Source organism: Coturnix japonica, chromosome 15 (assembly GCF_054131305.1).
Source record: "Coturnix japonica strain WE chromosome 15, WE-NBRP24, whole genome shotgun sequence".
NCBI lineage: Eukaryota > Metazoa > Chordata > Aves > Galliformes > Phasianidae > Coturnix > Coturnix japonica.
In genome coordinates, this window is record NC_140677.1 from 6,543,965 (window position 1) to 6,558,567 (window position 14,603).

At 44.4% G+C, this 14,603-nt stretch overlaps 2 protein-coding genes across 5 annotated transcripts in view; one reads left to right on the forward strand and one right to left on the reverse strand.

The window, feature by feature from the left end:
* Positions 1 to 14,603, reverse strand: part of ATXN7 (ataxin 7) — a 78,208-nt gene that overhangs the window by 41,518 nt on the left and 22,087 nt on the right. For 2 of the 4 annotated variants that reach the window (XM_085516296.1, XM_085516295.1), the window contains exons 1-2: positions 13,165 to 13,414; positions 12,775 to 12,843 (exon numbers count right to left, since the gene is read on the reverse strand). In XM_085516296.1, coding sequence (XP_085372422.1) covers positions 12,775 to 12,843; positions 13,165 to 13,414 — 319 coding nt within the window. Of the gene's footprint in view, positions 1 to 12,774; positions 12,844 to 13,164; positions 13,426 to 13,583; positions 13,811 to 14,603 lie in introns of those variants that run through there. The other 2 variants (XM_085516293.1, XM_085516294.1) reach the window with 2 other exon arrangements.
* On the forward strand, positions 13,525 to 14,362 carry LOC146758351 (uncharacterized). The gene is made up of 2 exons (XM_085516300.1): positions 13,525 to 13,657; positions 13,772 to 14,362. The coding sequence occupies exons 1-2, from the start codon at positions 13,627 to 13,629 to the stop codon at positions 14,185 to 14,187; spliced, it is 447 nt and encodes a 148-aa protein (XP_085372426.1). The 5' UTR covers positions 13,525 to 13,626; the 3' UTR covers positions 14,188 to 14,362.

A 14,603-nucleotide genomic window follows, 5' to 3' on the forward strand; every position in this document is an offset into this window, starting at 1 on the left:
GCTGTTTCATTTAAGCTCAAAGGGAAGTGCTGCTACCACAGTACTTTCTGCAAGGTAACCTATCTCTGAAATTCCCTGCCAACTGTGCTCTGTACATTCTTAAGTAGCTTACATTTTTTGCACACACAGCTTTTAAAGCGCAGCTATTTGAGGAGACGTTTGACAGACATCGCTCTACTTGGGCTCTGAGCACAAGTGCATGAACTTTGTTTCACCACGCAGTTACTGATTGATAGGATGAAGGAAGGAACAGCTGAAGCCTTGATTAAATGTTTTTACTGCATTTACCACTTTGGCAAATGGAACAATCACGTATAATTTCATTAAAGAATACTCGAACCTCAAAGTTTTGGCACAGGGAAGTGATTTCACTTCAGGACCAAAACAACCCACAATCTAGTTTAACCACGCACAGCAGTTGCATTACTAGATTTGATCAGCTGCAGATCTTCACCAGGATAACAACATTTTATCTCTAAAAGCACAGCTCTCTCTCTCTAGTCTCCTTTTTGAACACAAGATAGTCTGTTTTTCCCAAGGAATACATGCTACCATCCTGCAAGGAGAAATTACCATATGGTTTTTTATACTGCTTCCTCAAATATCAGGCAGAGTTTTGCACCATGAAACCTGAATGGTAACAGACAACCTACCTTCGCCCGCTCTCGCTTTCCATGCACTCAGCCACACCACGCTGCCAAAGGTCCATGTCCTGGACCAACCCTCCACCTCCAGCAAAAAGCCTTTGCTGCATCCCATGGGCAGCACAACTCGTCCGCACAGAATCAATCAGCAAGTCCAAACACCAGCCAGCCCTTCTGCAAGGGTATCAACACCCGACCACTGCAATTCTCCCTGCAGTCTTTCCTCTCGCTGAGGACGCACAACACAGCACTGACAGTTGTTGTCTCCTCTGAGATCGAATGGTCTTGGGGAATTTCTATAGCGTGCTCGCTGATAAAAAACAGAGCAGCAATCACCAACAGCGTGTCATGCACACATGCACCTGCAGCCTCGCATGCAGCTGGGGGATCTAATTTTAGACTGCCAAGATTTGAAAGTTCCTGAAATTACATATAAAACACATATTAAAGCAGACATCCAAGTATTTAGTTAAATTCTTTGTATATGAATTCAGCTACCCGCAATCTTCTAAAAGCCTAACACAAAACACATGTCAAATGGTTCACTCCGAACTTCAAACTACTACACAGTTCTTTCCAAGTTGACAAGAAGGTTGTGTTCAAAACCATCAATTAACAATATCTGCAGCAAAATACAAGTCCCATATTTGAAGCTTTTCAGCAGAACACTCTCCACATACACCGCATTGTTGCATTAGGTTCCCATTTGTAAAAACTACTGTCATTGGTAAAAACTATCCCATTTACTCATTAACTAGTTTTCAGAGCGGAGGATATTTTAAATTACTCCAGTCGATTTGTATATCACATAAATGCTTTATATATAAATTTGTCATCACTCTCCATAGAGCAAACGTTCACTGAAAGTCTCACATTACTTTTAGGTGACATGAGCTCACCGTGTCATTGGTATATTTTAGGGAAGCCAACAAATTATTAGGTATGCTTCCGTGGCAAAAGAATAATAAATAAATAGTTACAAATCTCATCCCAAAATAACTCGAGGGACTCTCAGAACTGAGTTTAATTCTGCAATTGCGACACCAAACTCGAACAGAATTCAGGAAATACAGAAAGTTTACACAGTGATACTAATAGCAGGTGTAATTTCATATGAAAGGGCACACAGAGGCACTTCACTTACTATGCAGAAAAGCAGGGTCTTTTATGTGGAAAAAAGAGCTCTGGCCAAACAATTAGCCACAAGCCCAGTCCCAATTAAAATTAACTATATCATAGAGAGAATAGTCTAAATTACATCTTAAGTCACGTACCTCAAAGCACGCTACTGTTATTAACTGTTTTTACATCAACATTTTTTTCCTCCTCTTTTATATACAGCACCCCGTGTACTTCACAGCAGCTGCACTCTTGTAGTAAGAAAAAGGAAGTTTGTCTTTATTTAAATCTAAACGTACAGTTTACATTAAACTGCTCTCTGCAGCAGCAGTATTTTGATGCATTATCACTGCAAACTGTGAACGAACCCAAGTTCCTCACCGTCTCCTATCTCTAATTTAGTCATGCTTTTGAAGAAATAAATAAGCATGCGTGGCTCAGTAGAAGTTTTTGCAATGTTGCAATGTCCCCCATCAAACCAAAGCAATGACGGCCCTACCTTCACATTAAAAACAAAGCAGTTGAGACATTATTTTCCCTGCCACACGGCACAAGTGAACCTGTTCTCGCTCCGTTCCCTGCTGACCACAGCCGGCCCGACTTGCTGTGTGACAGCAATACAGCACTGCTCCTGAGCTGTGCTAAGGCAATGCTGCTTTCCACAGGGCACTCTGTTTCGCATGGTGCACTCAATATGTGAGGCAACAAATCAGCAGATACAAAACAAAAATTAAGAAAAATAATACTGATGACCCGTCAGCTAAATTCTACTTCAGTATTTTCTTTTATTAGGCAACCTAATTACCTAAAACTACCCCACCCTGCCACTCCCATTCTTCATACACTTGTACATCCACTTCAAAAATAAGACTGTTTCAATCATATAGCTATAAGGAAACTGATGCCTGTCGTTTTTGGAATGCCAGTCTACATTTCTGCATCCCTCCCAGCTTGGCAAGCACTATTGGTTCTTCATTAAAATGTGCTTCCTTCGCTCCACAAATTTCCTAACAGTTAATTTGATACGATGTTAAAAAATATATATGCAAGTTGCATATTTATGCATATTGATATGCAACAGGCATATAAATGTTCCATAGCAAAAAACAAACAGCTCACAGTACTTTGACATTTAATAGGATTAAAAGATAAAGTGGAAAATAAAACAATGTTTTTGTTGTTATAGTAAAGAGACCTAACCTACTTCTCAGAGATCTGGGCTCACAGGTAGTGACACTTATTTGAAACTTGGATATTGCATGCTTCTAAATAAAGACGACTGAATACCTCAGTAACTCAGCTGAGCAGCCAGTAAACCTCAAGCCCTTGCTACACGTAGCTGGTGTATCAGAAAAAGAATTTACTCAACTATGTAACATATAGATCTGGTGGCTTTCATTCAGCTCATGCTTTTGATGGACACTTCGAAGGCTACTTTTGTCCTTTGGTTCTACTGCAGCCTGCAGTCAGTCCTCCAGGAAGAAGGGGGATGGGTACACGTATGAAGGGGCCCAAATACACAGGGGGAAGAAGAAAGGAACAGTTCTTCCTTTTGTAGGTCAAAAAGCAAAAGTGTTCTTCTATAGAGGGGGGAAAAATAAAGGACTAAACAGGGCACCAAGTTTAATATTTGGACATCTCTTGTTAAGAAGGCCATAAGAAGAATAAGCCTGATTACACAAGCAGTAAGCCAGAGAAAGTCATCGCTGTGCAGATGTAGCAGATCAGACACGCTGAGTGGAGGCAGGCAAGCGGTGCCCCGCAAACCCCATCACCCGCTGAGCATGAGCATCTGGGCACCTCGTGGTACAGAACCCATCTGCAAAGGCACAGCAGAGGAGGCATGGGGACATGTGGAGTCAGCACTGAGAGGCACAGCACAGAACATACAGAATCTGTACTGAAAAAAAGACGCAGGAAAGAATGCTGCAGAGCCCTGGTTAACTGCCAAACGGATGACATAGAATGACAACAGCTAATAACAGGAAAATGATAACAGAAAATTGAGAGGTGAACAGGATTCTTTGATAGCATAACAAATTTGTAGTTTACAAGCCTCCACCACACTGAACACATATTCAGCCACCTTCCTAACGAACTGCTGCAAACGTCTTTGGGTCAAGGAAACCTTGCTTTCCGACAGCAGCAGGTTCTCTGCCTGGCACAGCACTCACACGCGTGCAGCACAGGGCTGGGGCTGAGGTCCCAGCTGCAGCACCCAGCTGCCCCGGGTTAGCCAGGGCAGGCAGGGAGCCAAAGCCGCAGCCGCCGAACTTGTTCAGCCAGTCTGCCCAGAGCCAGCCCACAACGCGCTTGGAAATCGCTCAACAGCTTCTGCTTCCAGCAGCCATGTGCAGCACTTGGGGGAGATGCCACAGGAGCCCAAGGCAGGGCACTGCTGCAGAGCCACCATGGGCACCCACAGCCTCAAGATGGTGCATAGCATGGCACGGCCCAGTCCGTCACCTCACAGCGCTGGGAGCACAAGCACAACACAAAACTTTGCCATTAAACAACAAGCAAAGCTCATAGTCATGCATCTTCCCATCAGGCCTTCCCACTTCACACACAGGAGCACCAGCCAGCCCTGCTGCAGCCCAGGCCCACCTCGCAGCACTCAGTCTTTGCATGGCTGTGCCAATGAGGGCAGCATGGCTCTCACTGCTCCTTCTCAGCCCCAGAGGAGCACAGCCACAGCACGCTGTCTAGATTTTACTCTTGTCTCCTGTGCTCTACCTACACCGTGGATAAAAATAGCTCTCTTATCTCCAAGGCTATCAAGGCAACACTTCAGATCATTATGCTCAGGCCTCAAGAACTACTGAAGAGACTCACGAGCTTTGTTCCAGCAAACAACACAGAGGGCCGTACCCCTGCTTTTTGGGGGCATAAACAGCCCTGCAGAACTGGAGGGATATTTCCCAGTACCCGAGTGTCAGGGAAAACAGGATGACTGCTGTCTCCCTTAGCAGAGCTGAACACACACAGATCATATATTACAGAAAACAAATTCGCTAAGAAAGCACCCTAAAAACCAGAATTCCTCACAAACCAAAGGCCAACAAAGTCTGCTAAACCACCACACATTGTGCCTGATAATTGGAAACAATCTTCACTGCACTGACAAATCCATCCAAAATAAAGGCACTTAAAATCTTTGCAGAATGTGAGGCTTTTAGAAGTACTGTTTGGTATGGCTCACATTAATGTATACTGACACAGAGAATGTCTCTTTTTCCTTTTGGCACCGTTTGCAACACCTTTCCACTAAGAGAAACGTAGGTGACAACTCCAGCTCAGCAGGGTAACACAGATACACGTGGTTTTTCCTCCAGTTCAGAGTATCACTGGGAACCTCCTCAGGAATTCCAGGCAGAGCTTTTCAATTCTAGCACCTAGTTTTCTGTCATAGCTAATTACTGAAAATCAATTATAAAAGAGGTAATACTGACCATGACGTGAAGTATAACAAACCATTACTTGCTGTTTACATTTAACAATACACTTACATACTATAACAAATCCTGCTTTCTACTGCAGTTATTCGCTGATATAATATCTCTAACACTCTCGAAGATAAACAAGATACAAGATCTACTGTGTGATAAAACCATGTAGGTAGACAAGGAAAAAATGTAGATCAGATTCACTCTGACAAGATACATAATCAAGTATGTCCCAATGGATTTTAGAAGTACCAGACAAAATATGTGCTGGAAAAGATTTGTTTCATTTTAGCAGGCATCATCTTGTTTTGGAAAACAACTAAGTTGGAATACGACAAATGGTTTACTCAGCAAAGATGGAGGGGCTGCTTAATTCAGCATTGCTGAGAGGAAATAAAAGATTACAAACCACACCCCGGGTGTAAAGTGATATAGATTTTGTTCTGTATTTTAGCCTGAAACAATAGCCAGAGGGTAGCATTTAGGCTATATGCACCTTGACAAAGCAATGGCTACAATATCTAGGGACTGACAATTAAAATGTTTGCATAGCAAAGTACTTCTCTGCTGGTTGTTTGATCACAAAGTTCTAGTGAATGTGGCTATCTTACAAATGCAAACCATCTCGCCCATGGAGCCCAATAACCCAATCCTGCGTGCAGGCTGCAGTCACAAGCAAAAGCCTTGTTAACTTCAGTGGCTCACAACAAGAACTCATACTCCCAGATACCACTTCATCAACAGGCACAACTCCAGTTTCCACACTGACAACAAATACCGTGTAGTTCATACAATCAGTGAAAAAAACCCTCTACACATAAAACTGAATTTATGAAGGGTAAAGTATAATAGAATTTGTCACGAAAGGAAAACAGCCAATTTGCTGCGTATTCAGTATGCTATTTAATTTCCAAATTTAATGCATTAAAGCTTCTAAACTTCACTATAATGAAAGCTGCTGTAAGACTTTCAGGCAGCCATATCAATGTCAAACAGGCCAACAAAATTTCTGGAAATAAAGCTGTACGAGATCTGGAAGTAAGAAGAAGTTCACATGACAGTCTTACAACCTCACAGTTGCTCCCTATGGGATTTGAGCAGTTCAGCTGTTTTCTATACATTTTTTTCCTATGCTGCCACTTAGGAACACTGTATTTCCTATTACACTACAAACATAGCTGACAAGAGGTACACGTAAAGTCCTGCTTATCCAGAGAAAAGCAGATCAAGAGTACTGCGTACGTTTTCTGACTGTTATAATCCCAGCAGAAGGGGAGAGAGGCATTATGAATTATCCCTTTCACCTCCTATTATCAGTGAAGTTTGTCTATTAGTTAGTCTGAAGCTATCAACAGTCCAAATCAGGGCGGGAGTGAGCTTGTAAATAAATTATCTTTCTCATGGGAAAACAGGTTACCACAGAACAGCTTATTCCACAGAGGCTGACAAGCAGTTTACATACAAATACAAGCAAGTCTTTGAGTACCATCTACTCAAGTCAAACAACTTAGAATATTTACCATCAAAGCAACTGCTTCCAAAACTTGCAATCAGAAACAGTTTGAGAGACACTGTGTCACCTGCCCTAGTTCACAACACCACAAGCAGGGGTACCTTTTGATTGTAGAAGGCTTTCTAGCAACAGGAACACTGACTACAATAAATACCTCTCCTTCCATGACAACTCCGTTAGACTTTGAATTCTCTTTACTAGGCTTCAATGCTGCTAAAACCAAAGTATAAATGCAAAGTTGTATTCATCTCAGTAATGCACTCCAACCGTATCTAGGAAATAATGTTGAATACCACGCATATTTCCACAGTGGTGATTTTCTTCATTGAAAGAGATAAGCAACTTTTAAGCATCTTACAGGCAACTTAGAACACTTGATTACAAACTAAATACTATTAGGATTTGTGAAAGACAAAATGTTTCCTGTGTCATAAGTGGTGAGATCACACGTAACACCAGCTGGCAATTGGCCATTACTGCCATCAGCTAGGCATAGTGCAAAGAGGTACAAGAACTGTAGGTATTTCCTTTTCCGGATCCACTGCAATGAGAGAAACAGCTTTTAAAACTGTTACTTCAGAGAAAGCATCTTCCATCCTCTTAACCCCATTTATTTAGAAGTAGCCTTCACTAAGCCTTTGTGTCTTCCCTGATCTACTTGGACTATAGTGCTGTGTTACCAGCTCAAGGGAAAACCATATTTCTGTGCGATACTTACTGCATCCATCTTCTCTTACTGAATGCCTGTTGTTAAGTATAGAGCAAAAACTATAGAAAAAGCAACGTTCAATTATTAAGACATCACCTCACATCAACCTACCTACTCACATATACCTCCCTAAACAAGTGTTAGATAACAGGGGATTCCTGGACAGTTACGTACGTGCATTAAATACCTATTTCAAAGGTTCTTTTCAAAAAAAAAATCTTGTTTCTTCACATATTACCAGATAGATTTAGGTAGTTTTGGAGCTGTAATTCCAGTGAAAGTCTCCCAGGCCCTGCAATAACAGACTAATACTATGGTAATAGCTAAAACCTGCAAAGTATCTTCACAGCATTCTATTTATAACATGTGACTCATCTCACCAGAAATAATCAAATATTGTAAACAGAACTTGAATTTAAGTGGAAAACAAAAAATAACAAGGAGAAAGAAAACCTGGGCCAGACATTGCAGATAACAACAGAATCAACTACTTCTCAGACACCCTATTTCTCCACTTCTCTCATAAAATCTCTACAATTCTTCAACAGTTCAGTGCACTTTCAAAGATTCCCAGTAATTGTTTTACAGCAACCACTCCACAAATCCTTAAAATGCTTTCTGTAAATAGTCAATTAAAATGCAATGAAACGAAGAGGAGATTTATCTGATTACAGTCTGTGCATCGCTACGCAGAACGTCCAAAAAGAAGCATCACACATTGTGCTGCTACCTTAAAATATTTATTTCAGTCTATTAAAAATTCCCAGCGTATTTTCAGGCAGTCGGCGACCACAGAACACTGTGAGCATCTTTGACGTGATCTAACACAACAAAAAACCAACTCAATAAAGTGCCTCCCGAGGCTGAATAAAAACAAATTTAAATTCAAAAATAAGATGCTGTCTCTCACTTGTATTTACAACTTAATATTGGAAGAAAAGTTTATCCATGCTTTAATTATTTATTAAACCCACCACTGGGGAAAATTCCAGACCTTGGGTCTATGGGATAAAGATGCTTCTAGTGATTCCTTCCAGCCCAGCCCTGGATTTCACTGCTCAACCCTTCCCAGCAGAGGCTCAAGAAGAACACCAGCTTATGGCAGAGCTCTCAGGAACTCTCAGTACTCTCACAGCTCTGGTAACTCCCATTAATAACAATTAATGTAATCAAATCCCAAAGCTTCTGCTATCTGCTAAATACTCGAGAGGTTCATGGCGTCTTTTATTTATTTATTTATTTATTTATTTTATTTATTTATTTTCTTTCTCCCCCTCTTTTATTCCCCTCCAGGACACATTAACTGTTCAAGACCAGAAGTTCAACTGCTATCAAGTGACACAACGCTGAGCAGAATTTGTCCCCACCTGCTCTCCTGATAGATCCCTATGGTAACAAATTCTTCCAGACCTACCAAAATCTGACAATCTACATTCTCACATAAAATTCAGAACTTGCCTTATTAAGACCAGTAGAGTCTAAAAACCTAGAAAAGTGATACCATACAATAAGACTCAGGCTACTCAGCCAACATAAATTCTTATCTGTGACACCTCCCAGCACATCAGGGATCATTGCTGAACAAACCCCAGCCTGTGATGAATTGTCTTCTTGGCATTTCTTTCCATAATGACTGACTGGACTATGTCACCTGAAATAGCTCAGCCATACGCACAGAGCAATCAAGACTTCCCCAAGAACCTTATAGCCTCTGAGTACACACAGTTAAAGCACTCCCAGACTTTATAGATGCTATAAGGGTGACAAAGACCTCTTTTTAGTGAAGATTGAACAGTCTTTCATTGACAACTGATCAAATCCAGATCATCACCTCAGTCACAAATGCTCTCTCTTCCTCCTCTAGTTTGTTGACAGTTATCTATAAATTGGTGGGTTAACTAGTAAAGCACTTGATGTATGCAGCATCAAGGGATTCACAACTCAAATAATGTTAAAAATAAATTAAGAAACAAGGCTATACGCTTAACAGAAAGAATAAGATGCTCAAGGTCTAGCAAGACACCCCAAGACTTCAGAATGCACTAGATGCGCTACTAAAAACAGAAACACTCAATTTTTAATAAGAATTGTAGAATTGAATCATAAAGTCTTTTGAGTTGGAAGAGATGCTTCAAAGTCATTGGGTCCAACTCATCTGCAATGAACAGGAACATCTATAGCTCAGTCAGGCGCTCAGAGAACCATCCAGCCTGACCTTGGGTCTCTTCCAGCATCGAGCCTCTATGACCTCTCCGGGCACCTTGTGCCACTGCTTCACCGCCCTTAGTGTAAAGAACTTCTTATGTCCAATCTAAATTTCTCCTCTTTTAGTTTGAAACTATTTATTTCCACAGGTCCCATCAAGTTGTCCAACCGAATCTCTCCCCTGCTCTTCCAGGCTTTATTTATCCACTCATTATGCAAGTATCACACAAACAAGTTTGAACGATATATCATCAGTCTCATTTTAAAATGTAAGAAGACTATAAGAATATAATAGAAGACAACTAGGTTTTTTGCTTCACTATTGTAGAATGCTTTTGCAGATTATAATGCAACATGCTGAAGTTTCTTCATCACAGCAAACGTGTGGCAGAGGAGTCACACCTTCAGCTAGTTCACAAATAGTAAGTAATTAAGTGACCGGATGAGCTATGATTCTGTTGTATGAACTACTTACAAAAAAAACTGCAGTACAATTGCTTCTAATGTGCACTTAGAAGGATAGTACCATTTGTCATAAAAAGATCTTGGTGTACAAAGAAAGATTTAAAGAGTTCTTTAAAATAAGACTTTTCCCCATGATGAAGGATGCCCGTTTCTCATTTTCACCTGTTGGAGATTTTCCATAACCAAGGCAAGCCAAGTGCTTTGGGCTCATAACATATTCCTGTGGTTCTAATTTCTACATCAAAGCTCAGCATGGACTCTTACTGCCTCAGAAAGCAACATGCAGGAAAGCAACCAGCGAGATTCTCACTTTGGTGAAGGTCTTCGAGGATCCCAGCAGGAAAGACTGTATATTATGGATCAGCAGAACAGAAAGCATATAAGAGCAGAGAAAAAGAAACAGGAAAACACAAGAGGAACACCGACAGTTTGGGTTGCCATAATTTCTAGTTGTTGCTTTGCTGAGAGATCGGGTATGTCAAGGAGGGTTAGATGCAGAAAAAATATTTGAGACTAAGAACTAATTTTAGTTTCCTGATCCCTGCATAGAACTGGCATCCCTGACAGGTATTAAGGACTCATCAGGCTTCGCAACAACCAGCATGCTGAGAGAGGAGCTGCCTGATCAGCAAATAGGAAATTCCAGTAACAAATGTCCTCCTAAAATCCTGCATCTCTTCAAAGCTTGCAGATGTTGTTCTGGAATTGCACTGTTATGTCCTTTATTTCTTTAAAAGAGTAACAGGCATCATTCTTTTCCTCTAAGGCATAACAAAAGGAGAAGCTGGTAACATTAACCCTCTCTTTAATACAGAGTTACAACAATGAGAACGCTCTTCATTCAGGAGATCCAAACTCTGCTGTCTAAAAGCCTGATACTTATTTCTCACTATCAGGCAGAGCGATGCTGAAGCTAATTCCCAATAAGAGCAAAGAAAGAGCATATGGAAAAAGAAGCAACTATAACTCAGTGGGTCCACAGGCTGGTTGGAGCCCAACCTGAAAGTTGACAATTATTAAATAAAATAAACAGCTCTTGGCTTTGAAACCAGTTTGAATAAGTGGACTGTAAAGTCATGTCCCTTCTTCTCTCTCTCTCTCTCCAGGCCATGAATATTTAGTTCCTTTATGCAAACTGGAAGAGTTGCAATACAAGGTTAAATTAACCTAAATAACCTTGAAATCCTTTGTCAAGTTGGGCCTCTGACTCAAATCCCAATCTGAGATGGAAGAACTTTCTCTACACAACAAATTGTGTGTTTAGCCTTATTTAAACACTGTGTGGTGTGACAAAAATCTTGGGGTTAGAATTGGGTTTGACAGAATTCTTAATTTGTTTAATATTTTCCAGGTTGAAGCCCATGGTTCAGGCAGTTCCAATTGCTTAATAAACACTTGCTTCTCAATTTTCAATACAAAATTCCTTCTGGGTAAAGGAATCATTTACAGTGTTCTCAAAACCTGATTTGATTAACACAATACACACACATGTTGGTGTGTTTTGCTGATCCTCGTGTCCTTTCAGTGCAAATCTAATTAGTACAACTTCATCTTTTGCACTGCTTTGTAGGCAGAGTTCCCTGCAGACCAGCTATACGTGTAAGTCAATGAGACAATGAGTTGGCACGTCACGATAGCATCAAAATAAAAAGACATTTAGAAGTCTGATATAGCAACTAAGGTTCAGTTTGAAATCTTCCTTTTTTCTTTCTAAATTTTAGCAACAGAGGAATTGGACAATAAATAGATATTTTGACTCATCCTCAGTATAGATCACTCCCTACCAACTTTATTAAGTCTATGCCAATGTGCTTCAGTTCTCCTTTAGTGTTTGCAGCTCCCAAGCAGAAGTGCTGAATCAGATCATCTCCTGAGCTCCCTACATGCTCTGCCTTTTCTGACTGTAAACAAAGTTTACAAACTTAGCCTTCCATTCCTAACAACGTCAAATAAGTGACTCACGTGCAACTGATCTGCAATTTATTCCACGGCTATACTTCTCATTAAGTCTGACAAAGTGAATTTGCACTAACAATCATAAAGTTTGAGAATGTTTCTATGTTACAAAGCAAGTTTGGAAGTCTGGGAGAAAAAAAACTAACAAGGGACGGAACTGAATGTCAGTATTCAGACTTGTTACTGTTCTCCCACTGCCTGTCACAAAGTTACTGGTAACCCATAGGTGTCATCTGTCATTTGGTTACAACTCCAAGCAGGGCTGCTGCTTTAGAAACCAACAGGGCCCTTCCTGAGCTTCTGCTAATCACAGGTGAAAGGTCACTCTCACTGAGCACTGAGAAATAAACACAACTCGCTGACATGACAGGGCGAGCAGCGTCCGAGCACCAACACAGGTTATGATCCAAATGCCCTAAATCAGAAGGGTGCTGGTCACACAGCTTCCTAAAGACCCATCAGGACCAGAGAAAATCCCACTAGAAACACGGTAAAGACAATACAATAAGTAACCTGTACTTAACCTTGCAGCTGTGATTAGATATTATTTAATGACAATGCTGATGGCATCGCCTGCTGACAGGCCACAGGACCCAAAGCAAAGCGGTTGGATGGAAGCGGAGTTTCCCATCTCCTTCCCATGTGAGTCCTTCGATACCTACTTCCAAGCAGGGAAACTTCTCCGGGTACTTTTCCCTACGAGCCACCATCACTCACCTTCTCGGCAGAGTCTCATCGCTTCTCGATTTTTCCCGTATTCCTTGAAACTTTCTTCTAGTGCAGTTCCTGAAACAGAAATCGCCCGGAGCTCAGCGCACGCCCACCCGGCACAGCCCCGGCTCCGGACACGGACCCTCCCGGGGGGGGGTGGGGGGCAGCGTCGCTCGGGGATGCTCGGCAGCACCGTGCCCGGCAGGGGGAGCGGGGAGGAGGGGGCTGCCCACCTGCTGCCCCCGGCCCAGGCTGCACTCGGGCTCCCCCAGAGATCGGGCCCCGGATTAGGGAGCGGGGGATAATGGGGGCGGGTGGGGGGAGGGGGACACCTCCTCCCCGGCCCTCCCACCGGTAGAAGGGCGGCTCACGGGGGGGGGCCGGCCGGCCGCTCACCGTCGTTCCCGTGAAGTTTAGCAGCGTCGACCCAGTGGCTCCAGGGCTGCCCCAGCATCGCCTCGGGGCTGGGCAGGGACCTGCGCTCCCCGACGGCCGCCATTGCCGCTGCGGTGGCGGCGGGGCCGGCTCCGCTCCCGCCTCCTCCGCCTGCGCCTCCCTCTCCGTGCCGGGGCCGCCGCTGCCGCTGCCTGGCCGCCGCCGCTCTGCGCTGCTCCCTTCTGACGTCACCCGCGGCCCGCGCCGACATTCTTTCCGCTGCTACAATGTAACGAGAAAAGTCAGCGGGCGCTTAAGGTGGCGCCGGCCTTAAGGTGGCGCCGCTCCGCTGTCAGCCCCGCTGCCCACCCCCCTCCATCCCCGCCGGCTCTGCCTTTCCTCTCGGGAGCCTGCGAGCCCAGGGGGCGGCTTCGACTCACCTCTGCGGCGGCCCGGGGGGCAGGAGCCGAGTACCCATTATGTATGGGAGCGCTCCCTCCTCTTCACCGCCCAGGTGAGGCGCGTTTGGGCGTGTTTGTGTGTTTGCTCTAACAAAGCGGCAGGGGCCGGGCTACGCCGCCCGCCAGGCGCTCCCCGGCTCCATGGGCCGCCTTTCCCTTCTCCTCAGGCACGACCCGCGACCCTACAAAAACAACGGCCGCATCACAACCCCGCCCGGCCTCCCTCCCGCTGCCGTCCCGGGCCGAGGGGCGGGCACGGGGCTGGGCCGGGCTCCCCAACCCCGCCCCGCCGGGCCTCCTTAAAGCCCGTCGGCGAGCGGCAGGGCAACGGAGAACGGCGAGCAGGAAACGCGCCCCCCACCCCGGGACCTGCGCTGCGTTGTGCTGGGGGCGGCTCCGAGCCGGGGCAGCGCTTCGGGGCCGGAGAGCAGCGAGGGGCGCTCAGCGGTTCCGGCACGGGACCGGGCAGCGGGATCCGCGCGGCCGTTACGGGCGCTGCCGGCGCGGGCCGTTTGAACGCAGCGATTTCCCGTTCCTTGCCCCGCTTTGGTTTTTCTGGCTGATTTCCGCACCGAAGCGCTGATGTTCCGGCTCTCGGAGCCGCTGCCCGAGCGGCCCGTGCCCAAAGCTCGGCGCTACAAGTGATGAGAGCTCCGCAAGTTCCATGAAACTGAAAGTATTTGAAAGACGCTTTCACGCCCCCGAGCTGCTAATAACAAAGCTATGGAGCCCTCTAATAAACTAATTCCAACGCTACACTTCTCACTACGAGGTTGTCTTTCCGACCATCCGCTGTCTCAGCCGCGGTAGCCCCCGAACCGCCCGCTCCGTGCCCTCGCAGTAAATCTCAATGCAGAACAAAGCTGCTCCGGCCCGGCCCTGCTCCACTGTCTTCTGAATATACAGCCCCAAAAGCACCGAGCTTAAAGGCTGGCTATAGGTGCTCAGAGGCTATAGGTGCCCCTTTCCAAAGCACAGTTTCAGCGTTCATGCCTATCA